Source organism: Phoca vitulina, unplaced genomic scaffold (assembly GCF_004348235.1).
Source record: "Phoca vitulina isolate PV1807 unplaced genomic scaffold, GSC_HSeal_1.0 scaffold11, whole genome shotgun sequence".
NCBI classification, from domain to species: domain Eukaryota; kingdom Metazoa; phylum Chordata; class Mammalia; order Carnivora; family Phocidae; genus Phoca; species Phoca vitulina.
Genome location: NW_022589714.1, coordinates 31346253 through 31372578, shown reverse-complemented (window position 1 = coordinate 31372578; position 26326 = coordinate 31346253). Strand labels below are relative to the sequence as shown.

Below are 26326 nucleotides of genomic sequence, written 5' to 3'. Positions count from 1 at the left end.
CTCTCAATTTTGCAGATGAAAGATGGAGACAACAAATGTTAAACAGTTCACCCAAAACAAGGGAGCAAATTAGCGGCACAACCCAAAACAACCTTATAAATGTTAAGCCCATTTGGGGTCACTTGTTCTAGATCAGATGAAAAGCTAGCAGGCCTTGAGTCATTCGGCAGATTAGTGGCACAACCCAAAACAACCTTGTAAATGCTCAACCTTGTAAAAACCCATCCGGAGTCACCTGCTCTGGATTAGACGGAAGGGTCTGTCTGTGTAAAGAATCTTCTTCTGAGCTTTTACATTCTATTTCTGGCCATAACACCAACACGTTGTGGTATTTTAATCAGAAAGAAGACTTGGTGTCTAATGGTAAGGCCAAAAACTGGACATTTTATTCCTTGCCAGATAAGGGTGTGTGGTTGCCAGATAAAACACAAGACGACTGGGGTACCTGGGTCAGTTAAGCGCCCAACTCTTGGTCTCAGCTTAGGTCTTGATCTCAGAGTTGTTGAGTTCAAGCCCAGCCCAGAGTGGAGCCTACTTAAAAAAAAAAAAAAAAAAAAAAGACCAGTTAAATTTCAGATAGATAAAGAATTTTCTAGTATAACTATGTCCCATGTATAATCTGGGATATACTCATACAAAAAAAGAAAAAAGAAAATACTGTTTATCTGAAATTCAGATTTAACTGGCAGTCCTGGATTTCTGTTTGCTAAGTCTGGCAACCCTAACAGGGTAGCAAAATGGGAATAAGGACAGCAGGGATTTGGTAATAAGGAACACTTCCTGCTTCATTGCTGTTGACTTTAAAGAAAAACACAAAGATGAAGCATGACAGGCATTCCATCAGGATGCGCACAACTTATTACTACAAGAGTAATGCCCATCTCTCTGAATGGGGCTTAATCTTCTTAGCCAGCTCATTATAATGAGACAAAATCATACATTTATGGCTGGTATTATGAGTTGAATTGCATCCCTGCAAATTCATCTGTTGAAGTCCTAACCCCCGCCACTTCAGAACGTGACCTTATTTAGAAATAGAAGCGTAGCAGATGCCATGAGTGAAGATGAGGTCACAGTGGGGTAGAGTGGGCCCCTAATCTAATGTGACTGATGTCCTTATAAAAAGGGGAAACGTGGATGCGGAGACTGACATGCACGCAGAGCAAATGCCATATGAAGACAGGCGTTCTGCAGCCACAAGCCAAGGAACCAGAAGCCAGGGCTGAGCCTGCAGAGGGAGCGTGGCCCTGCTGATGCCTTGACCTTGGACTTCTTGCCTCCAGAACTGTGAGACAATGAATCTCTGTTGGTAAGCCACCCAGTTTGTGGCACTTTTGTGACCTTAGCCCTATACACAGATGCAGGGAGCTGGGAGGAGGGAAGAGAGAAGGAGAGAGGCATTTACCATTAGCTATTGTCCGCAGAACTTGAAAACCTCAGCCAAGGAAAGACATGGGGATTCAGAGATGGGAAACCGCTTTCTATGAACACAGCCACTGCTCTACTAAATGTCCAATTAAGGGACGCCTGGGTGGCTCAGTCGGTTAAGTGTCTGCCTTCGGCTCAGGTCATGATCCCAGGGTCCTGGGGTCGAGTCCAACTTCGGACTCCTTGCTCAGTGGGAGTCTGCTTCTCCCTCTCCCGCTCCCCCTGCTCTTGCGCTCTCTCTTTCTATCTCAGATAAATAAAATCTTTTTAAAATAAATAAATAAATGTCGAATTGAAAAACAAATAAATAAATGTTGAACTGAACAAGTTACACATAATTTAAAGAAACCTTAGAAACCGGAATTTACCCAGGTTATACAAAAAGGATATGTTCCCAAGCACCCTCAGCCTTAAAGAGACTTGGGAGGAGGGCTCTAAAAATCACAACCTCAACAGACCTGTTATTGTGAACTGCTGTTTTCCCATGAGAAGTTTGCTTTCCTCCCGTACTTACAAACCAAACATGACCGTACCGAGCTGGTGCTTAAGGAGGCCCAACACAAAATTAAGCAGGCCGTTCTGATTTCATTGCTTCTCTTGATTATTTGCTTGTCATATTTCAACTTGCCCCAAATGGCAAGATTTAAGCAAGAGATAGGCTATTTAACAATACTTTATCCTCTCTTTCTAAAGTAACTGAAACCTCCTCATTTCAGTATGGATTATAATGTAAATGTACCTTCACCTTTACCCAGGCCTTCTTCTGGCCTGGAGGAGGATGCCAGGAGCAGAATCCAATAACCCCACCCTAGAAAAATGCCAAACCCAGCTGGCTCCAGTCACACTGGTCTTCGTTTTCAGGCACTAGAACGTGCCAAGATATTTGTTTCTCACTTGAGGCCTTCACACATGCTAATCCCTGTGCCTGGAATGTTCTTTCTCTTGCCTGGACTCTCTCCCTATGCCCCCAACACAACTTATCACACATACTCGGCTCCAATATCAGCTTCTCAGCAACAGCTTCTGTCCTTACTTTTTCATTTTTCTTTATCACACATAAGCTTATCTATTCCCTTCACCACCCCTACCACAACCATAATTTTTTATTATTTACTTGCTTATTATCAATCCCTCCCTAATAAATGGTGAGCTCCAGGAATCAGAAATCAGACGTGTTCTGTGCACCAAAAATAGACACACAGATCAATAGAATAGAAGAGAGAGCCCAGAAATAAACCTACGCTTATATGGTCAATTAATCTATGACAAAGGAGGCAAGAATATACAATGGGGGAAAGACAGTCTCTTCAATAAATGGTGTTGGGAAAACTGGACAGCCACATGCAAAAGAATGAAACTGGACCACTTTCTGACATCACACACACAAATGTGGGACCTAAAACCATAAAAATCCAAAAAGAGAACACAGGCAGTAATTTCTCTGACATGGGCTATATCAACATTTTTCTAGAAATGTCTCCTGAGGCAAGGGAAACAAAAGCAAAAGCAAACTATTGGGACTACACCAAAATAAAAAGCTTCTGCACACCCAAGGAAACAGTCAACAAAACAAAAAGGCAGCCTACAGAATGGGAAAAGATACTTGCAAGTGATCTATCTGGTAAGGGGCTAATATCTAAAATATGTAAAGGACTCCTACAACTCCATGCCAAAAAAAAAAAATAATAATAATCTAATTGAAAATGGGTAGAGAACCGGAACAGACATGTATCCAAAGAAAACATACAGATGGCCAACAGACGCGTGGAAAGTAGCTCAACATCACCAATCATCGGGGAAATGAAAATCAAAACAATGAGAGAATACCTCACACTTGTCAGAATGGCTAGAATCAGACACAAAACTAACAGGTGTTGGTGAGGATGTGGAGAATAGGGAATCCATGTGCACTGCTGGTGGGAGTGTAAATTGGTCCAACCACTGTGGAAAACAGCATGGAGGCTCCTCAAAAAATTAAAAATAGAAATACCATATGACCCAATAATTCTACTACTGGATACTTACCCAAAGAAAGCAAAAACACTCATTCAAAAAGATATATGCATCCCTATGTTCATTACAGCATTATTTATAGTAACCAAGACATGGAAGCAACCAAAGTGTTCATCCATAGATGAATGAATAAGGAAGACGTGGGGCATATGTGTGTGTGTGTGTATAATAGAAAGAGAGAACAGAATATTACACAGCCATAAAAAAAAAAAAATGAGATCTTGCCATTTATGACAACAAGGATGGACCTAGAGGGTACCACGTTAAGTGAAATAAATCAGAGAAACACAAATACCATATGATTTCACTTATATGTGAAATCTAAAAAACAAAGCAAATGAATAAACAAAAAGCAGAATCAAGGACTCCTGGGTGGCTCAGTTGGTTAAGCGTCTTGACTCTTGACCCCAACTCAGGTCTTGATCTCAGGGTTGTAAGTTCAAGCCCTGCGTTGGGCTCCACACTAGGCATGGAGCCTACTTAAAAAAAAAAAGAAGAAGAAGAAGAGGAGGAGGATTGGAAGAGGAAGAAGGAAAAAAAAATGAAAAAAGAGCAGAATCAGACCTATAAATACAGAGAACAAACTGTATTGTTCTCTGATGGTTACCTGAAGGGAGAAGGGAAGCGAATGGGCAAAATGGGGGAAGGGGAAGGGGAGACAGGCTTCTAGTTATGGAAAGAAGGGTCACAGGAAGAGAAGCACAGCATAAGGAATGTAGCCCGTGATACGGTAACAGCACCGAATGCTGACAGATGGCAGCTACACTTGCGGTGAGCCTAGCACAAGGTATAAACTTGTCTAATCGCTAAGTTGCACACCTGAAACTAACGTAACATTGTATGTCAACTATATCCAAATAAAAAAATTGAAAAATTAAAATTAAAAATTAAAATTAAAAACTTTAATTCATTTCACTCTCTGCTTGCTTGTTCATGGTTTCCCAGAACTCAGATGTAATTCTTACCTCTTTGCTCATCTACAAATAGGTCATACCCCTCCCAGATTGCTTTTTAATGAAAATTTAAAATAACAATTTCTTTAAAAAAGGAAGAAAAGAAATCAGACATGTTTTGTAAATTACTTAACACCCAGGGCTTAGAGCACAGGAGGCACACAAACATTCGTCTGGATTGATCAATTAATTAATTATTTAAAACAAACAAATGAGGGGCACCTGGGTGGCTCAGTCGGTTGAGCATCCAACTCTTGATTTCAGCGCAGGTCATGATCTCAGGGTCCTGGGATCGAGTCCCATATTGGGCTCCACGCTCAGCCAGGAGTCTGCTTGAGGATTCTCTCTCTTCCTCTCCCTCTGCCCCTCCCCCTGCCTCTCTCTCTCTCTCAAATAAATAATCTTTAAAACAAAACAAAATAAATGAGAGCATGATATGATCAACAGTGGCAAACCTCTAAATCCTGGTGGGAAGCTCTTTATGCTCAGAGGTTCCAGGTTCAGCCCTGGAGCCAGAAGTCTACCTTCTCATCCCAGCAGGAGATGGACTCTTTGAGAATATCACTTGTCTGCTAATTTCTCTGGGAAAGTTTCAGACTCAGAAATCGACCCTCCACTCGTGATCTGGCTTTACAAACGCAGGCATATCTCATTTTATTGCACTTCGCTTTATTGCACTTTGCAGACACTGCATTTTTTTTACAAATTGAAGGCTTAATGGCCACCCTGTGTCAAGCAAGTGTATCGGGGCCATTTTCCCAACAGCATTTGCTCACTTGCCTCTGTGTCACATTTTGGTAACTCTTAAAATATTTCAAAGGCTTCTGTTATTATTATGTTTGCTGCGGTCATCTGTGATCAGAGATTACAACTCACTGAAAGCTCAGATGATGGTTAGCATTTGTTGGCGATAAACTTTTTACTTAAGGTGCGAATCTGCTTTTTAGACATAATGCTATTGCACGCTTAACAGGCTAGAGTGTAGACACAGCTTTTATATGCATGGGGAAACCAAAAAGTTCATCTGATATGCTTTACTGCACTATTCATTTTACGACAGTGGTCTGGAACCAAACCCACAGTATCTCTGAGGCCCTTCCTATAATAAAAGCATGCCCTGGTCACACGCACATCAGCTGCTGTGGTCCCCAGGACAATAGTTTCTCATGCTAAATTAATAAAGCAGTGTTGGGTTATGACCTGGCTTCCCATATAAATGGACTTCAGGGAGAAATGCAATGAAAATACCAACACAACATTCGATAGCTGGATCTCTCTTTATAAATTAATAAATCGGCATCCTGACACTAAAAAAAAAAAAAAGCCTCTCCATTTTAAATTTGAAAAAAAAAAAAACCTTAAAAGCTTAGGAGTTATGGGTCATAAGAATTAGATGACAGAGGGTATTTTGGCAATGCATATAGAAAACCTTTAAAATGTACATAGTACTTGACCCAGAAATTCAAGTAGTAGGAATGTATCCCGAGAAAATAATCAGAAATGCATGTTAAAATTTAGTCCCAAGAATGTTTACTGTAGCACTGTCTACAACAGAAGCTGGAAACTTAAATATCCAATAATATGGGATTGAATAGATAATTTGTGGTAATCCCTATTAAGAAATACTCTGCAGCTGGGGCACCTGGGTGGCTCAGTCGGTTAAGCAACTGCCTACGGCTCAGGTCATGACCCTAGGGTCCTGGGATCGAGTCCTGCATCAGGCTCCTTGCTCAGCAGGGAGCCTGCTTCTCCCTCTCCCACTCCCCTGCCTGTGCTCTCTCTCTCTGTCAAATAAATAAATAAAATCTTTAAAAAAAAAAGGAAATGCTCTGCAGCTTTTCAAAATATCTTACTGAATAGAATAATAATTAATGGCATGGGAAGAAGGCTCATCATATACTAAAATCAAAAATAGTGGGTTATGAATCAATACTCATGCACTGCAGTAGTTAGCTGGGTGGTGGTGTCATGTGTGATTTCTATCTTCCTATGTTTATCTGCATTTTATAAATTTCCTCTGAGTGTCATGTATCACACAATGTATATATAAAACCTTTAAAATGTGCATAGTACTTGACCCATTCATGTATTTTGAAAAATGTTTATCTACAAATATAAATTTTAACCAGTCACAAAAAGACAAACACTCTATGATTCCACCTACATAAGCTACCTAGAGTAGTCAAATGAGAGAGGCAGGAAGTAGCACGGGTGGGGGTGGAGTGGGGAGTTACTGTTTAATGAGTACGGAGTTTCAGTGCTGCAAGATGAAGAGAGTTCTAGAGATGGGCAGTGGTGATGGTTGCACAACAGTGTGAATGTGCTTAATGCCCCTGAACTGTACACTTAAAAAGGGTTAATATGGTAAATTGTGTGTTATGTGTATTTTATCACAATTTTCTTTAAAACAAAACAAAATAAAACAGGAAAAAAAAAAGGGGGCACCCGGGTGACTCAGTCGGTTAAGCGTCTGACTCTTGATTTTGGCTCAGGTCATGATCTCAGGGTCCTGGGATCGAGCTCCAAGTTGCTGGGCTCTGCGCTCAGCGGGGAGTCTGCTTGAGGATTCTCTCTCCTTCTCCCTCTGCCCCTCCCCCTGCTCGTGCTCGAGTAAATCATCTAAGTACCCCTGGATCTAGAGGTGTCTTAGTTACTAGGATTTTCAAGAGACAGGAGTAGCTCATGTAACACCTGTGTGTCGACTTTACTTCAATTTTAATAAAAGAGCCGAAGGGCAGGAGCAGAGAAGGCAGAATGTGACTTCAGGCCGCATGGCACCGAGCGCCACAACCCACGGTGGCCGCCAGGGCTGGAGCGCGCCTCGGGACGAGCAAGCGTTGGCCTTGTTTCCTGACCACCTGCACTGGCCATGGGGGCTCCTGTCTCTCCTCTCCTGAGCATGGAGTTCTCCTCCTCTCTCGCTAGCGCCCCTCAGCTTGACTCTCAGACGAAGGAACTGATTGGGCTGCCCCCGAAGCCCCATTTCCCCGAGTTTCACTCCAGGGACTACATCCTCCGTAGGCCATCGGGTAAGGGATTTGCCCCCAGAATCCTTCAGCTAGTCACTGGGAGAGTCAGGCAAAGAAGAGACTCTCCCCTCGAAGTCAAGATGATTCCCCTCTGTACCAGTGAAGAACTAGATTCACCAAACAAAAATTCCTCCTTTATTCATCAAGAGGACGCCCAGCGCTTTGCTACTGGAAGAGGGGTGCAGTGCCCGGTTCCTGATGGCGGGGCCTGAGGACCCCGAGAGGGCAGAGCCGCGGGCCGAGGGCTGCGCGTGGCCCGCGGCTGTCTCTTAGCGGTGCTAGGATGTGGGAGGCTGAGCTTCGATCGCTAACACGCTCATGCACGTACACAGGAACAGTAAGTTTTCTGAGGCCTTCAGAGTTGACGGGGCCAGGGCAAGACAGAGACTCGGGCTTTTCTTACCTGCTGTAGGCACGCTAACGTTATACTGAGGTAAAATAAATAGGAAGGCAGTCTTGGCGGTGACCTGTAAAATAAAGGAAAAATGTTCCGATTTAGCTTCTTGGTCACATCAGAAGAAACAAGCGGATCCTGCTACCAGCCCCCATGGCCCTTCCCTTTGGCATCTCAGACCCACAGACCTGTTCCATTACACACAGTAGAACCTCAGAAGGAGTTAGCACTGTGTGTGTGTGTGTTTGTTTCCCCGTGTTTCCTGAACGTCATGCCTCCCAATACCTGCACTAAAAACAAACAAGACAGTGCTGGGCACTGGCTGGTATCTAGGCTTGTACTTGCTGCAGATGAAACCAAACAAGCCGAGAGCTCACAAGCTAAGGGCATAGACCTGCCTGCCATCCATTCAAGTATTTATTAAGTTAGTCCTAGGCACCCGGCACTGTGGAAGACAGCAGCCGGTAGAAAATGAGGACTCCGACTTCAAGAAGCTTCCACGGGGCGGCGGTCTCCCCAGCACACCAGCCCCCGAAGTCTACACCCGAGCTTCAGAAACCGAGAACCGCAACTGCTAAGTTCACATCCATTGTGCTGGGGGGCCAGACTTAACACCCCACACTACTGGCTTGTTTATTTCGAACGCTGCCTTGAAAATCCTACTTGTGCTGTCCCTAGTCTATGCTTGTCACCTGGCTAACAGCAGCCAAATCAGTACTTGGGCAGATCGGCCTGCAGGGAAGAGCTGACCAAATGTGGGGATTCAAAGCTTGGACTTAAGGATCGACTGACTACCTGGGTTCAAATGCTGCCTCTGCCGTTGCTAGGTGTGTAAGCTCAGACCCCGAGCCTCAGTCTCCCTGTGCACGAGATCACAAGCTGCTCTGGGTGGCACTGGCCCAGCTGCTAGTGTGGTTAAAGGCTCCCCAGATGTTTCTGATGTGCAGCTGGGGCTCAGAAGCCCCACGCACACCGTTCCGAAGCAGGGGAGGACACCCCCGGATACACCTCAGCCATAAAGACTTACTGGTTCTCCTCTAAGCAAAAAGGTCTGAAGGCTGTACTGTGGGTGGGGGGGAAACACACTGGGCATAGCCAAAGCAGCGTGGATCCGACTGGACGACGCACTGCAGACCCTCCCGGGTGGACTCTCAACACACCCAGAAGGAGGGGACTGTTCTCGGCCACTGTCCCCGTCAACAAGCCCCATGTCTCTGCAGCGAGGTTCTCTTTGTACACAGCGATGCATAAGGCTTGGCGTGTATTTGTGCTGTTGTCTGGGACATGTTCTGTCATGCTCGCAGGGAAAAAGTTAAATGAGACTAGGGATAAGAAGGCGCTCTGGAAAACACAAAGCCCTATCCAAATACACAGGTCTTGGGGCGCCTGGGTGGCTCAGTCATTGAGCGTCTCCCTTCGGCTCCGGTCATGATCCCAGGGTCCTGGGATCGAGCCCTGCATCGGGCTCTCTGCTCGGTGGGAAGCCTGCTTCTCCCTCTCCCACTCCCCCTGCTTGTGCTCCCTCTCTCGCTGTGTCTCTCTCTGTCAAATAAATAAATAAAATCTTAAAAAAAAAACCCAAATACACAGGTCTTCCCCGATCTCCACCCCAAAACCTTTCTACTGTGGTCCACAAGACCTTTTTCAGGGGGCTCCCAATCTCCCTTCTAGTCAATTGCTTGTGTTTCAGCCAAACCCCTTTTGGGGGCTTTAGCCCCTCTCACTTTGTATCCTACTTTTGTTACACCCCCCCCCCCACACACACACACCAAATCCTATTGATCAGAATCTTATTTATCCATCATAACCCAGGTAGCCCCTCCAGGAAGCCTTCCCCAACAGCTCACGGGGGGGATGCCTTCTTCTACTGGAGGTGCCCTCCACCATGCCCCCCATACCACCCTTTCAGTCTCCTCCTTGTAGTTCTCCTCACGTGCCACTCCTTGCACACAGGGACTAACCCAGATGCACATGGGAAGGGCTCAGGAACCACTCAATGGACAAGATGGAAAATCGAAAGCTGAGTCTGGGCTGGCTTGCTTCACTCAGCTGTTCTGTCCCCACTCGTTCACAGGAGCTGCCCCACTGCCATCACTCTGGCCGTCTCCCTGTCACCTCGCTGTCACCCCAGCCTCCTCCTTGACACCATCTGGCTGCTAACCCACCGGAACCCACGCCGTCATGAAGCCCAGCCCCCCCCCCCCACTCCAGCCACGGCGGTGCCCCTCCTGAACTCCACTCACAGTGGTCACCCTTGACCCAAGTGCCTGACTCAGTGCTGTCCACCACGACTCCTTCGAGGGTAAGCCTTGTCTTCTCAGGCTGACAGCCCTGCGAGAGAAGACGTGGAAGCCAGAGGGAGTGGGAGAAGGGAAGAGGGAGGAGGAAGGCAAGCAGACAGGCAAGAAGACAGTATTTACCCAACACTGCGCATGTTCTAGGCACAAATCTCCATTCAGTTTCATCCGGGAAACACACCCATCCTTTAAGTTCGTGGGGTGGAGTGGGCCTCCGTGAGGTTTTGGCTGACCAGTATCACAACCCCTCTGTGTTCTTTGCCTTCCTCCCTTCAGCAGCCCGCGTTCATGTCTCCCTCCATATATTTGGTGCCAATCCCTGAGTGCTCTTCCTACGCATGCATCCATTTGGAATTTATTTCATTTTATTTTGACATTATAACTCGAGCTGTGTTTATATAACTTGACGCAAGGGATGAAAGAGTGAAAAAAATTTAAAAAGAGCTACACCTTATAAATAACATTTAAATCCCATTTTTAGCTCTGTCAGTGAAACGGTTACTGCAGTACCCTATAGGCCAAGATATAAATCTACTCAATGTACATCAAAGTATTTGAAGTACAGTTAGCTACATGGAAAATGTGTAGGTCAACTTTTAAACAAAAGTTTGTATGTTGACTCATGTCAACATACAAACACCTGGGTATATAATAAAAACTTCCTGACACATTCTAGTACTTTTCATTAATATTTTTCACAGGGTCACCAATATTTGACACCAAAAGTTCATCTAAATAAAATGGGATCTGATGGTGTATATAAATGTATAGAGTCTGCTACTCTAACTCCTGAAAGAATCATCCCACTTCTTTTTCTTTGAGGAAGATAGACATTTGGTATACGGGCTGTACACGTATTTTTTCCCTAGTCCTGAAGATAGAGTCACCTCTTGTTATTCACATTAGTTCTGTTCAATGAAGTCACTGCGGATGCTGAGTTAGCGGACACGGGACTGTTTCTCCCCGGGGAAATACAGGGTTAGGTACCCACGGTCTCTGGTCACAACATTTCCATCAACCCATCAATATACAACCTTGTTTATGTGCATTTTTCTTTAAAGATGCGATATTTAATGTATCTTGCTGAAGCATGAACACTGAACCCATAGCCAACAGCACTACAGTTCGTGCCTACGGAGGCTTATCTAACACACGCATGTTCTCGGTGAGGCGTATCAGAGCCTTCTCATGCTTACGAACAATAGTGCTTCAGCACCCGGGGTGAGAATCATTTTAAACAGCAAAATCAGCAACAAAACACACAAACATGCAAAAAAAAAAAAAAAAAAAAAAAAAAAAAAAAAAAAAAAGGTGGCACGAAAGAGACCACAAAAAGGACACTTGCTTACAACAGGAGAGCTGAAACTAGAAGGCAAAGCATTGTCTTGTTTGACTTCAGCTGGGAACGTGCTCGTGGGGTGACTCAAATTTTCCGCTGCTGTGTGTGTGTCCACAAACGACTGCAGAATCGCCCGGTGCTGATTTTAGAGTTACAAATAAATTTTAGCAAGCAGGAGCATCAGCAGACACAAAATGTGTGAAGGATGAGGCTCAACTGTGTTGGGACAAACCTGACAGCCAGCTCCATGAGGACCAAGATATTTCCTTTTGAAACACCTTTTTGAAGTATAATTTACACACTATAAAATTTACCCATTGTAAGTGTACAGCTTAATGGGGTTTATCTTTACTTACTTTTAAACTCTCCCTTCACTGGAATAGAAGTACTAGGGAAGTGGGGATCTTACTTGTCTTGGTTATCTTCGATCCATAGCCTGAAACAGTGCCTAGGACACAACCAGCACTCGATAAGCACTTGTTAAATGAACACAGTGATTAAATAGAGGAGCCAGGATTGTGCTCAGGTAGCTGACCCTCAGCCTGTCATCTGCCCACATTTATGCTCGTATCCATGTCCTCTCTCCCTGCCTGGGATCCCCAGTGCTGGGCCTGTCGTAGGGTATCTCATAAATACCTATTTGATGAACTAACACTGCAAGCAGCTATAATAGTAACCACAGATGAATGCTTAACAAATGGTTTCTGAACATGATTCTCAGAGAATAGGATCTAGGACTCTGATTAAAGCAAAAACACCAAATTCCAGTATTTTTCCATCCCCAACCCCTGGGTAGCAGCAGGAGAAACCATTCTGGGCCATGCATCCTTCTCTGTCGGCAGCCATGCTCGCTCCCACTTCACTACGTCTCAGCAAGCTGATGTCAGTTTCCTTGTTTTATAGAAGAAGAAGATAAAAGTGGGGCCCAGACGCACAGACGCGCACAGTGGCCTCCTGAGACCTCACAACTTTATAAGCAGAAAAGGCACGTTCAATTTGAGTCTTAAAAAATGTGTTCCAAAAACAAACTTAGGATACACACAATATGGCACATAAAACAGAATGGCAACTAATAAAAGAGAAGCAGGAGAGGACCAAAAAATATCTACTGAAGGCAAAGAGGAGTAAGGAATGAAGCTGATCCACAAAAATGCAGTCCAGGAAGTCCTTCTCACTGGCTAAACGTGGCCAGAAATTTGGCTCTATGCTTTCCTGAAGCCATGTGAAGGGGGAAGGCGTGATCTGCTCCTTCATTCACCGTGTTCATTAATTTAAAAAACAAAAAGACTCCTCAAAAAAAGCAGTTCTACTTCTCCAGCATAAAAACCACTTTCCGTGCTTTAGAAGGTCCTTTGGCACCCCAAAACCTCCCTCCATAACCCTCTGCCAACCTCAGAGCAAGGACAAAACAACGACCAAGCCCCCTCCGCAAGTTCTCGTTGGGTTCATAGAGCACACGGGGCTGAGAAACAGGAGCCTATTAAAAATGTCATTCCAATTATTTCCCATCCCTCTAAGGCTGTTTATAGGAAACATTATTGGGTTTAATAGCATTTTAAACGCCAGGCTCAGTGGGTGAAAGGTTAAAAGTGAAAATGTGCTAATAATATACTAATGCAAAGGAAGAACACTAAATTATGAAGGAGGGGCCACATCTCCCTCCCTCCCTCCCTCCCTTCACACACACACACACACACACACACACACATACAGAAAGCTGCGCTGAACTTTTTAACTCAAACAGAGCATCAAGCACAAAGGCAGTGACACTGAGCATATGACTGAGTAGTCATAACAAAACTAAAACTGTTCCACATGCCGTACTCTGTTAGGGGCGCATGAAGCTGAGCTCTTGCTTGCAACCAGACCAAAGATGCCAGCAAAATAGCTGCTTCTGGCAAAGCATACTGGACTTGGATTCCAGGCCCAGTTCTGCTGCAGGGCAGGTGGGTGACCTCAGGCAAAGGTATTTTACCTCGCTGGACCCCGTTTTCTCATCCATTCGTAACAACAACAGTTATGGCAGTTAATATTATCAAGTGCTTAGTCAGCACCTGGCGTGGTCCTAGGTGCTTTACATAAATTATTTCATGGAATGCTCACGACAGCTCTACAGAATAGATACTAAAAATATCCCCTTTTTACAGATAAGGTGGAAAGGATCAGGCCAAGTCAGGTAGAATGGATAATCTGAAAGATCCTCCCCATGCTCAGGTCCAAAAGGCTATCATTTCTGGATCCCACTTACTGTCAAGCCCTGGGAACACAGCCTTACACTGACAACTTGCTGGAGGTCATCCCCAAAGTCCCAACTGTATTACTGCTCCTCCACCTTGTGGGGCCGGGGCCTGGGTATGACCTGTATCTGACAAAGCGAGGAAGCAAGGCCTCTCGAGCTGACCCCCCAGCCAGCCAGCCACAGACCCCAGGCATACCTAGGCTTTCCGAATGCCCCAAACTGTTGTCTCTTCCATGCCAGTTGATATCCGGGCACCAAAGATAAGAGAGAAGAAATGCAATGAAAGCAGACTCGTCGCTTTCCTCTTAGGTAGCATTTCACCCTCAGGTTTGGCTGGTTCTCTTCATTCCTTGGCAGACACAACCATGCGTGGGCACTTGGAAGGGGCTGGGTGGGAGGACCAGCCACTGAGGACAGGACAGGAGTGTGAGGCCTGAGTCACAGAAGCAGCTCTGTTCCATCAGCTGCCGCCCCACGACCACCACTCTCACCTCGGGGCTAGAACACAAAGAGCAGCATGTGGGGAACCCTGACCCCAAGAGGGACAGCGAGCTTGGGGTCTCTCCTCCTGAGAAGCACGGGGAGGGCCAAATGAAACGTCCTGGTCCCCCAGCTCAGCCAAATGGGCTCAACTCAGACTTTCCCAAAATTGATTTTGCATCTTGCTGCTGAGGCAGTGGATAGGAAAATTTCAGTCAGACAGGAAAACATTTGAAAGTTACGCCCAATTGGTGGGGCAGATTTTTTTTTTTTTTTTTAAATAAAGAGTCTTTTAGCCCCTTTCCTGGAGCATTTGTTCCCCGAGGCTCCTGCTTTGGCTGGTCACCTGCACGCACGTTTTTATGACCGGGACTCGATGTACCCAGTTTGCAGCCCCTCGTCACTCAATAAAAGGCAGATACAGCTGAAACAAAGATGCTCTTCACTCCTGCTTTCTGAAAGCCTCCGTTTTGGATGACCAGAAGCTGGCGGGGAGGGCCGGGTGCCTGAAACCAGGAGGCAGAGTTCTGACAGTACCTTTCTGTGTGGTTTTTAGCAACGCCTAGAGATTCTGGTTTTTTCACTTGAAAAACTGCCTTGATAGAAGAATTTAGCAAAGCTACACAAACACACACACGCAGATTCTCGACATGCCCATGTTCCCAAGGCTGAATAGACTCACCCTTAAGAGTCACGATCACAGTTTTATATTGGATTAAAAAATGACAATGAATGCTTGAGAAAGGTCCATAATCAGAACAGCCATGATAAAATTATATTACCTGCTTTATTATACACATCGGTTCCAAGGTCTAAATTTTATACCGGGAAAACAGGAATTTAGAAAGGGTCACTTACAGAGTTTTTAAAAATCTTTGAAGTTGGGCTTTTTAAAAAGGATGCATCTGAAGATTGAATTTGTCATGCTATCCACCCCCAATTTGGGAAGGTAATTATGTACTGAAAAACAGGAGGTGGCCTAGGGGAAGACTGCTCTTCCCCACGGCCTCTATGTCCACAACTGAATGACCACTTCAAGAAGACTGCATATTTAAGCAACCTACGCTTGCACAGGTTGAACTTGACCTACGAGGTGCCTTACGGATAGCCTTAAATAACATATACACTTTCTCATGAAATGTATTTCTTCTCTCAAGGCCTTAATATATACACCCTCATCCGCCCCTTCAAAAAAGATCCCTGGATCAATATTTCTAGTATCCTACTTGATTATATACTTCAGTCTCCTCACCACCACCCCCATCCCAATAGCTTTCCCCACATTTGGACAGCATGGCATACTCATAAACCATTCCATGTGGAAGCTGAAAACCAAAGAAAAATAAAGAAGCATGCACACAAAATAATCACTTAGAATACCAATGTTGTTCAGATGCATTTCTCTCACGCTGCACGGCAGAGCTCAGACGACTGGCTGCGCTGGGGATATTCCTAACACACACACATTGGTCTGAATGAAGTATTTTTATTTTTTTATTACTTTTATTTTTTAAATTTATTTATTTGACAGAGAGAGACACAGTGAGAGAGGGAATACAAGCAGGGGGAGTGGGAGAGGGAGAAGCAGGCTTCCCGCGGAGCAGGGAGCCCGACGCGGGGCTCGATCCCAGGACCCTGGGTCATGACCTGAGCCGAAGGCAGATGCTTAACAACTGAGCTACCCAGGCGCCCCTGAACGAAATATTTTTAAATGTGACCAAAAGCCACCTGTTCAGATAGACTATAAATATGAGATAAATATATAATTTAAAATCAATTACAAATCAAAACAGGAAAATGAAGAGGTTCTGGAGTGTGGGATTTCAGGTTGCAAGGGAAGACTGGGTCACATTTCAGACTAGACTGCAGAAGAGGGGCCCCTGCCAGGGACAGGGTGTTGTCTCAGCTGCAGTTTTTAACGAAGCTTGAGCTCCATAAAGCAGGACGCACCAAGAGGGGGTAATTCGAATCGTCACAGATGTGTCTGCGACAGCAAGTCACTAATCATTGTCAATCGTCAAGAGTGGGTGCCAGGGAGAATCATCCTCAAGGCACTTATGGCATTTCCTGGTATTTGGGGAAATGAAAGGATTATCCAGCGGCTCCAATGCGCACGGGTAGCTGTACCAGGGGGGCCCAGGTGTATCTGCCTTCACCTGCTTGTTTACACTCACGGAAGGAAAGACAAGGCAGACAGTGATCCATCTGCGGCAACCATTTTTAATTATTCTCTACCATCTGGAAAGTTTCCTACTCAAAACAGCAGTGTGCCGATCCCCATGTTTTGTCTGCAGAGCCAGGCATGGGGATTAGAGCTTGCTGGAAAAATGAACTGGCAACGTGAACCCATCTCCAGGGGCCATAAACCAGGCCTGCCGGGGGGCTGACGGCTGATTCACCCGGGGAGCCTTCAGATTCCTCTAGTCATTTGGGTCGGGGCACCGAAAGAGAGGCCCCGACTCAGCATGTCCACCTCTGCCCATATTTAAACTGAGCGAACCTGGGCTAGAAGGCAAATGAGTTTTTAAAAATAAGCCATTCTGTAGAAATTTTAGATGTGTGATCTCTGCTGTCCCAGTTTCTGCACACCCCGACTCCACTGCGGGTGAAAGGGATTATTAGGTGATGGGTCCCAGAGAATGGGCCACCGTGGTACCATTCTAACACCAGTAAGAACCATCCTCTTCCACACAGGGCAAGGAATGGAGGTCAGGCCAGGGAACCCCCCCTAGGGAGCCCCCCCCCATGTGCCTCTTGATTCTGCATCAGCCTTTACTTCCTACCATTCTCTGTGTCACAACAATGCCTCTTGCTCCTATGGGACATGAATTATAACCCCATTCTGGGCTGGCATCCAGCCTGTCTTGCAGGAGTCCACAAAGACCCATCAAGGACCACCTGAATGAGAGCACCTGATGAACAGAACTTAATGATGATGATTTGATTCAAGTGGATTAAATCAAGGCCAAGAAGGTTAATGAAAAACATCTAGCCCTCAAATATCCCTATTTGTCAGCAAATAATATTCACAGGGGATATTCCAAATCATCTTCAAAGTGGAGAAGGAAAATAACAACATAAATGGCAAGAGTTCCCAGAGAAATGTGCTACAGATAAACAGAAAATACAAATCTCACCCCAAAGGCAGGGCCTGAGGTAAATACTACCCACACTGTGCCACCAACCAATCCTTCCATACCCCTAAACCTAATAAAATCTGGGCAAATGTCAGTATTTAGGTATAATGCCATATTCCAAGATCTCTCCCTCTCCGTCTCCTCCTACCTCCCATCCCCCCACCCCAAAGACATAGCTATATACATTACTTCAGAACTCATTTTACTAATAGAAAGTAGTATTTTAGGTGCAACTGCGGGGTGCAGTCAGTTGGGCATCGACTCTTGGTTTTGGCTAGGGTGGTGATCTCAGGGTCATGGGATCAAGCCCTGCACTGGACTTGGTGCTCAGCCACAGAATCTTCTTGGGATTCTCTCTCCTTCTGCCCCTCCCACTCATGCTCTCTCTCTCAAATAAATAAATGAAAGAAAGAAAGAAAGAAAGAAAGAAAAGAAACAAAGTAGCATTTTAAATAACATCTAAAAATTAGTGTGCTTTTTCTCTGCCCAGCCTCTCAGCACCCCAGGAGCCTGACTGTGACCTCACACAGGGTAAAGACAACCCGGGGAAGAAAACCAACCATCAGAGGGACAGCCTGGACCCCAGTCTGAATGCACAGCTGATCCTCAGGGGTTGACAGGAGGCTGCGGGCACCCTCATCCAAGGCTTGATGAGCAACATCCCACTTGCTAATAAATCCAGGCCTTGGAAAAAGAGCTAGGAGGCCAGGTGTCCCCCCTCCGGGGCCCACTGGGCAACTCTCTTTCAGGGGGATACAGAAAGAAACAGGAACTGCCTGGGACACCAGTGACCTTAAGCTTTGGCCAAGAAACACAGATAATCTCCATGCAAGACAATCACACAGTGAGAGCTGATGGAGGGGAGGACAGAGCCACACAAAGACACACAAAGTGGAGGGAGAGAGGAAAGACTCCCCCCTAACGAGGCTTTGGGCATCGGGGTGTGGGTCTGCTCCTTTCACTCATTAGCCACTGTTCTGTCCGCCCTAGGCAGGAACCAAGGCCACGGCCTGCAGAGGGCAGATTAAAGGACTATCCTCAAGTGCTCTTTCTGGGGAAGATGACAGGCCCGTCTTCCTAAAACACTGCAGGCCTTGTTCTACAGTCCCCCATGACTCCCGAGTGCCTAGAATCAAGAGAATCAAGCCCCCTGCCCGGCATCACAGGACCCACAGGTACCCCACTTCACCTTTCCAAGCTTCACCCCCTCAAATCCCAGACACAAGAATGCCCCCGTACCCCTCCCACTCCAAACACCTATCCCAGGCAGGAAAGGCAACACCCAAATGTGGAGCCCAGTCAGATAAATCAGTATGTAAAAGCTCACTTACAACACAACAAAATTATCCATTTTCCAATATGGTATCCATTATCCAGTACCCATTATTAGAGGGTACAGTAGCCCCCCTTATCCATGAGGGATATGTTCCAAGACCCCAACTGGATGCTTGAAATTGCAGAGAGTACCGAACCCTCCGTATACTTACCATGTTTTTGCCTATACAAACCTACATACCTATGATATTAATTTATAAATCAGGCACAGTAAGAGATTAACAACAATAATAATAAAACAGAACACCTATAACAGTATGTAATTAGAGTTATGTGAATGAGGTCTCTCTCAAAATATCTTAGTGTTCTGTACTCACCCTCCTTGTGATGGTGTGAGATGATAAAATGCCTACGTAATGAGATGAAGTGAGGGGAACGACGTGGGCCTTGTGACGCAGCGTTAGGCTACTATTGATGGTCTGAGGATCACCCGCTTCCACACCACAGTGGGCGGCGCCTAACTGAAACCACACAGATGAGGGGGACTACTGCACGCGCAAGCCATTCAGGAGACGAGAGGGGGTCCCCTGACTGAAGCGGGGACTGAGCACCTCCCCCAACCACTCCATCCCATGGAAAATGTTACCAGCGAGGTTCTGTCTCACCTGTATCCTGAAGGGATGGATGGGCCAAGAGAAAGCAGCAAAGGGGCTGCTTGCACTAAGAGAAGTAAGGGAAATATGAATCCCAGGAAAAATGAATGCTCTGTGTGTTGAAGGTGATGGGGCTGGAAGGCTGGCAGGAAACAGGTCTATGAAGGGTCCTTTACAGCAGGTATAAAAAGTGGACTTTATCCTACCTGTGGGAGGTAGTACAGAGTGATTTGCATTGCAGAGAGCACATCCCACTCTGGGTGTGGAGGACGGGCTGGGGAAGGGGAGGTAAGCCAGGCGGTGTGGAAAGCTTAGGAAGGAGGTTGCTACAACAGGGGATGATGAGGTCTGGATGAAGGTAATGGCGCAGACACAGGACAGGGATGGGTGATTTTCCAAAGATTCGATGGCACAATAAATTAAGGTGAAAAACTAGTCAAGAGTGGTGCTCAGGCCGTGCTCAGGAAACAGGCACACAAACATATAATTTAAGTAAAATATGCGAGGTATTAGGACGGTTGGTTACTCAAAATGTTGTAGATGGTGGGCACGCCCGGATGGCGCAGTCAGTTAAGCCTCTGACTCTTGATTTCAGCTCAGGTCATGATCTCAGGGTTGTGAGATTGAGCCCCGCATGGAGCTCCATGCTCTGTGCTCAGCACGGAGTCTGCTTAGAGCTTCTCTCTCCCTCTCCCTCTGCCCCTCCACTCCACATACGCACTCGCTCTCTCGCTCAAAGAAATACATAAATCTTTAAAAAAATATTGTAGATGATGGTATCACCAATGAGAAACAGCAGAAGTCCAGGGCTGGGAGGGGGAGACTGAGAAGGACCAACATGAGGTCAGAGGACACCCAAAGGGCCCCAACAGCCAAGGGAGGCCCGCAGCAAGGAATCAGTGCTCACCACAGGGAGACCTTCAGGGAGAACAAGTCAACCCGCAGCTGAGACGCAGGCTGCACGGCGGGGGGGCGAGGGGGACAGCAGTCTAGCAGTCTTAAGTTTTTTTCCTGATGGGTCCCAAGCAGCGGGAGTGGTGCTCAGCACACAGTGAGGTTTCAGTAAATATTTGTGGAATGAATGAATGCATGAAGAGTCCATTGGATTTGGGGACCAGAAGGCGACTGGGGACTTTGGAGAGTAAATGTTATAGAAAAGGTGGGGGCAAGAAGTCAGTGTACATGGAGGTGAATGTGAAGTAGAAGATGGAGACAGAGGTTCATTTTGCTTGTATGGGTGGCTGGGAGCTAGAGGGGAGGCTGGGGTGGGGAAGGGGTGGGAGATGCTTGAACCTACGTGTGGTGAGGAGAAAGACCAGGGAGAGAAGAATGGTTGGGTATGCAGAAAAGTAGGGGGAGATGGAGAGGAATACATCAATCCAAGGTAAATTTCTTTAGGAAAGAGCATCTAGAACCACAGGAGAGGGATGCCTGAGGGGGAGCACTGGCCCTAAGCAGGTTCCCCATCAGGCCCCACACCTCCCAGTTCCCCAAGATCCCTGCTCCCTCTGACACTCTGACAGTGTCTAGATACAAACACCAGATACAGAGAAGATGCTCAATCAATGCTCCTTGAATAAATAAAACCAAAATTAAATCCCCCCCCATTTATATTCACAGCAGGACTAGAAAATGTTTCTGCCCTCTATTTAATCAATTATTTTTGTTAAGATTATTTATTTGAGAGAGAGAAGGAGGGAGGAGGAGAGAGAGAGAGAGAGTACGTGCTCGCAGGGGGAGGGGCAGCAGGGGAGGCAGAGGAAGGGGGAAAGAATCCCAAGCAGACTCCTGACTGAGCACGGAGTCCAACCCTGGGCTCCATCCCACGACCTGGAGATCATGACCAGAGCGTAAACCAAGAGTCGACATTCAATGGACTGAGCCACCCAGGCACCCCTAACCAATTCTTCTGAACCAGAGCTACACTGTTACACTCAGTGGCCATGACTTTACTTTCATTCACTTTCAAAGAAGGAGAGGCCGGGTCTCCTGGATGGATTTACAAGAGGATGGCTGTCCTGTGGGTTCCCAGGGGGGAATGGTTACAGTGCTGGCCAGAGGGCCAGGAGGAGGCCTCTGGCTTCCTATCATTCCATCGGTCTGCACTGTCTCTGGCCGGACTAATGGGGTTCGGAATCAGAACCCGCCCACATGCAGATAAGCGTCCGGCTGTGGGCCAAGTCCACGTTCTGAGACCTGTAGTGGCTGCAGCCACAGTGATCTTATAATGGCCCCACCAGGTTTTCTAAATGGATGTGTCAAGGAAAGCAGTGTGTGTGTGTGTGTGTGTGTGTGTGTGCGTGCACACAGGTGAGCAAAGCTAGCTAAGACATTTTTTCACACTCCAGAAACATGTCTTTGTTTAGTAACATCTCCAGAAAAACAGAATTAAAAAATATATAAAATCAACCCATCAATCAAAATACTTGAGTGCATGGGTGTTATACGCAAACAATCACGGAACACTACATCAAAAACTAATGATGTAATGTATGGTGATTAACATAACATAACAATAAAAAAAAATATCGGAGTGCATGCTCTGAGCAAGGCACAGTGCTACAGGAGATAGAAAAATTTGAAAGACCCACTTCCTTCCCTCAGAGACCAAAATCAGGAGCTAGGTGATCAATCTAGCCCGGCTCCCTTATTTCAGAAGTGATAAAACTGACCACCTTTTATTGACCATTTACTGCAAGCCAGGCAAGGTTGAGGCACTTTATATGATGATTACCTCATACAACCCTCAACAGCCCTGTGAAGAACTAATGTGAAAGATGTTACCAAATGCCAGGCACTGTGCTAAACACCAAACACAATTACCTCATTTAACCTCCCACTCTAGAAAAACTGCTGCTGGGTCTGCTATTATTACTATTATTATTTACGGAGCTCCTACCGTGTGCCAGGAACTGCTTTAAACTCTCACAGAAACGATCTCATTTCACCCTCCTAGAGGCCATACTGTCCCGAACAAGTGAGGCTCAGGGAGCTTAAGACACTTGCTCAAAGGCACACAGCTAACAAGCCCAGAAGTGGAACTGGATCTCAAGATCCATCGGACCGTGACGTCAGAATTCTTACCCACCATGCTACCTGAGCAATAGCTCTAAAAACTCAGGATCGGAGCAAGACTTTGATCCATGAAAATGAGTTTTAAGGCAAGAAAAGATGTCATGGATCAGGACACAATTAGGCAAAGGACAAGGGAAGGCTCTTTCCCTTTCTCAAGGCAGAGACCCCGGTTTTACTCATATTTGCACCCCCAGGGTCCTTGGCACAAAGGAAGGACTCAATAAATATTGGTTAAGTGCTCTGGGTTTGGAGATTTATGGATCTCCTCTGGGAAGACTTCTGGGAGGGACTGAGCTAAGCTGGCAAGACACAGAGTATGTGTGTGCGGGGGGGGGGGGGGGAGACATAGATTGCAGATAAGTAGAGGGGAGGACTCACGGTTACAAGAATCACTGTGCTGAGAAAGTACAGGAAGAGGACTCCAGATGGAACCTTCCAGCTGAATGTAATCATGGCGGTTTGAGGGGACCATCCACTGTGTGGGCCAACTTTAGATCTCAGCTGTCCTCATCTGTTTCAAACAAGTCTAAAATGGGAAGAGGGAAGGAAATCTGGCCCTCAGACTCCTTAAAGCTTTTATCCATTCATCCATCCATTCATTTATTGTAAAGGCTACTGGGCCCCAAAGTCAACTGTCTCCATCTACTGAGTTCATCAATAGAGATGTGCCTATTCCAGCAGGATGTGCATTTCAAAACCATGCTTCCCCAAACCACTCAAGCCCACATAAAGAAACAGTTGCTTCCCTCCAAGTAAGCGAGGCAACATTGTAGCATAAAGATTCAAACTTTATTTCCAGCCACAAACTCTAAAAGCTGTCCCATATTTCATCATTTACCAATTAAATTTTATCAGTTACCTAATGGACAAGCCAGTCTGAGCTCCTCCATGTGAAACTGTTAAGAAAGTAATTTCCTGTTGGATACCGATATTCAAAGACTAGTGGTAACTGGACACGGCGATTAGAATCCCATTAATGCTACACTGGAAACTCCTCTTGGTCCCTGAAGGCAGAGCGTGCAAAACACTGGGGTAAGAGAAGGAAATGGGTTTAAGTGGTACTTGAGTATTATCTGAGCTAGCCGCAAAAGATGGAAGTGGAGGCATTTGATGTACTGCGACTTTTAAGAAGCAAGGGCAATCCTGGTCTCACGAGAGACCAGGGCATTAAGTAGCTGAAAGTAGACGTGGTACGCTAATTGGCTTATTGCAATCAGGAAACATCTGTCCAGAAAGCCTGTTGTCAGAGTTTGCAGTATTTCAGGGGCATCAGTCTTGCTTTGCCACCTTTTCCGATTGCCTGTGGGTGTAAATGAGGCAGGATTCAATAGGAAACAGAGGGTGTGTAAGTGCTACTGGGCTGGGCAATTCTCCACTTGCCCGTCCAGGTCCATTCTCCATCCTGCCCTGAGCCGCAGAGCAGAGAGCGGATGACTTTTTGGAGCACATCAATGGGCTTCCAGGACAACTGGCTTCAGATGAATCCGCAGGAGATCACAGGGCACGAGGAGGGTGCTCATTACCTGGCTCCCTCCCTGCGGGGCAGATGGGGCAGCCACCCGATCCAGATCAAAGGTCCAGCCCCTCTCCCTCAGCCACAGCTCCTGGCATGACCTCCCCTCATATTCTCTTTCCTCCTTACATCTTAAGAAGTTCTGTATCCACTGCATTCCTGGGCCCTTCAGGCTTAGGGCTATCTCCCCACTTCTGCAAACCCTGGGGTGCTTTACCATCCCTTATCTGTTTCCCCTGATCCTCTCTACACCCTTGTTAATAGCACCTTCAATAACCTTTCTTTAATCACCCATCTGTTTCTGGTGGGACCCGGACTGAGGCAGTTATGCTCCTCAAATAAAAGACTTATTACTAATAGCACATGGTAATAATGAACCTCATCGATAAAACCACTGGCAACAGGGCGCTTCAAATCAGCAAAATCCTCTCCCAGACATACATGCTGGGACCACTCCTCGGGTAACCAGCCCCTCTCTCCAGGCCAGCCGAGTGCCGAAGGCCCGACAGTGCTGACCACTAGCTTTAGTTGTGCACGATGCCTGGAACGGACTTCTCACCAACTCCGATCGAGACCACCCTCACTGGGGCTCAGTGACCACCTGTCTGAGGGTCTCGGGGGGCCTTTACTGAGGACAGAGGAGAACATAGGCCCTCGAGGACCCTCCTGACCTCAGGCTGCCTGAGCAAATCCCAGGCCTGGCATCACACACACTCGATCACACAGCCTTGAGGATTGATTGTGGAAAATCACAGCCCCTGTGAATGGGGAGTGACTTTCTAGTGACAAGTCGTGTCATTTAAATAATATCTGACCCCCGCTCCGGTCAGAAAGTGAAAGATTCTTTGCCTTATGTGCTCAGTGTACCCCCTAGGGGTTCTGAGACGGAAAGGGTAAGCCAGGGAGCCCTAGCCCGCTACCTCCTCCGACACAGAGAGATTCTTTTCCCTTCTATTTGTTCAGGATAGAGCAAGAACTGGAGTAAGGGTGGGCATGAGGGGGGGAAGGTGAATGAGGGAGGAGGGTGAGTCTGCAAACAAACGGGCCACTCAATTCTGGGATGTCTTTCTACCTTTTCCTACAGCTGAGTAGCCTGGGGGCAAGCTGTCTGCCAAGCTTCCCCGCCCGCCGCCCATGTCAACACTCTGGCACCAGCTGGGGTTTGGAATCTGCTGAGTCTTTGCCAGCTGGCGACCTGGAGATGGGTCAGATTAAAGGAATGAGTAATGAGGGAGGGGATGGGAGGCAGAGGCTGTATCTACACAGAGGGGGTCTGCAGGGGTCAGTAAGGCACCAGCCAAAGGGGAGGCTCTGGAAGTGGAAAAATAAGAAGGTGAGAAGAAACAGATTTCAATGTACCCAGGACGCCACGCCCCACCCAAATGTCCCCAGGCTGGTAGGTTCCTTTCTTCTTCTTCTTTTAAAAACTGACTTCTTTGTCCCCATCTCCGTCCCCACCCTCCCCCACCAACATCTCCCAAAGCAATTTACACACAGCCCTTTGAAAGGGTCGCAGCTGCCTGCTGGAGAAGGCTCAGCGTGATCAGACCGCGCGGACACTCAATCCTCTGCGATCCCAATTTGGGACCGTTAACACGGAAACCCAAGCCACGTGCTGACAAGCAGACTCCGGGCCACGGTCGGCCCCAGACGGAGGCCAGGCGCAGTGGAGGGCACAGAGAGCCAGCGGTCCCGGGCAGCCATCCTGGTCTCCAGCCTGAAAGACAGACACTTGGGGCTCCCTTATGCACAGCCCGGCATGGGGAGAGCGGAGCAGGATTCAGAGGACACAGCCCACCAAACGAGACCACCAGGCCACGTGGGCCTCTCTGCTGCCGTGCAGAGCTCTCGGGGGACGAGAACAGACAGGCTAAAGTCCTGGTGGGCATTCGTGGCCACACCTGTTAGGAAGGCCACCTGCAGCCCTCCTGGCACACCTGCAGGTGTCTAACCCCAGATGGCTATATATATTACCAAGAAGAGGAAGTCGGCAACCCTGAAGAGCAAAAGAGAAAAAGGGCTGGGAGGAGGCAGGAGACCCATTCTGGGGAGGCTCAGCCACAAACCAGATGTGGGGCCTCAGGCTACTCCCAGCCCCCTCGCTAGGTCTCAGGGCTCTTATTTTTTAAAGGGTGTTCGCAGAAGTTCCTCTGCCTCCATGGATTTTTTCCACACACTTCCACAACGGGGATGCACCTCCGGATGCAGGGGTTCAAGCCCAGCCCTTCTTGCTCCCCTGGAAATCCCTGCTCAGTGTTTGCTTCTATTCCACTGACTCTCAAATCTACTTTTCCCCACTCAGATCTTTCTCCCGGAGGATCGTCCTGCATCCTTACCGAAATAGTGCAGCACCAACTTCCATTTGGCACACCCCAAACCAAACCTTGCATCTTTATTCCGAAAGCTGGTGCCCAGGAAACATACCTATACTTGCCCATGTCCTCCTAGGCTGCCCATCATCCCTTACAGCCAGCCACCTGGTGGCTTTCTACTTTATTATT

General features: G+C 46.8%; 1 protein-coding gene across 2 annotated transcripts in view; it reads right to left on the bottom strand.

Moving 5' to 3' along the window:
- The window catches only part of TRAM2 (translocation associated membrane protein 2), a 77437-nt gene that overhangs the window by 27161 nt on the left and 23950 nt on the right, over window positions 1-26326 (bottom strand). For both annotated transcript variants that reach the window (XM_032409669.1, XM_032409668.1), the window contains exon 2: window positions 7827-7890. In XM_032409669.1, coding sequence (XP_032265560.1) covers window positions 7827-7890 — 64 coding nt within the window. The remainder of the gene's footprint in view (window positions 1-7826; window positions 7891-26326) is intronic.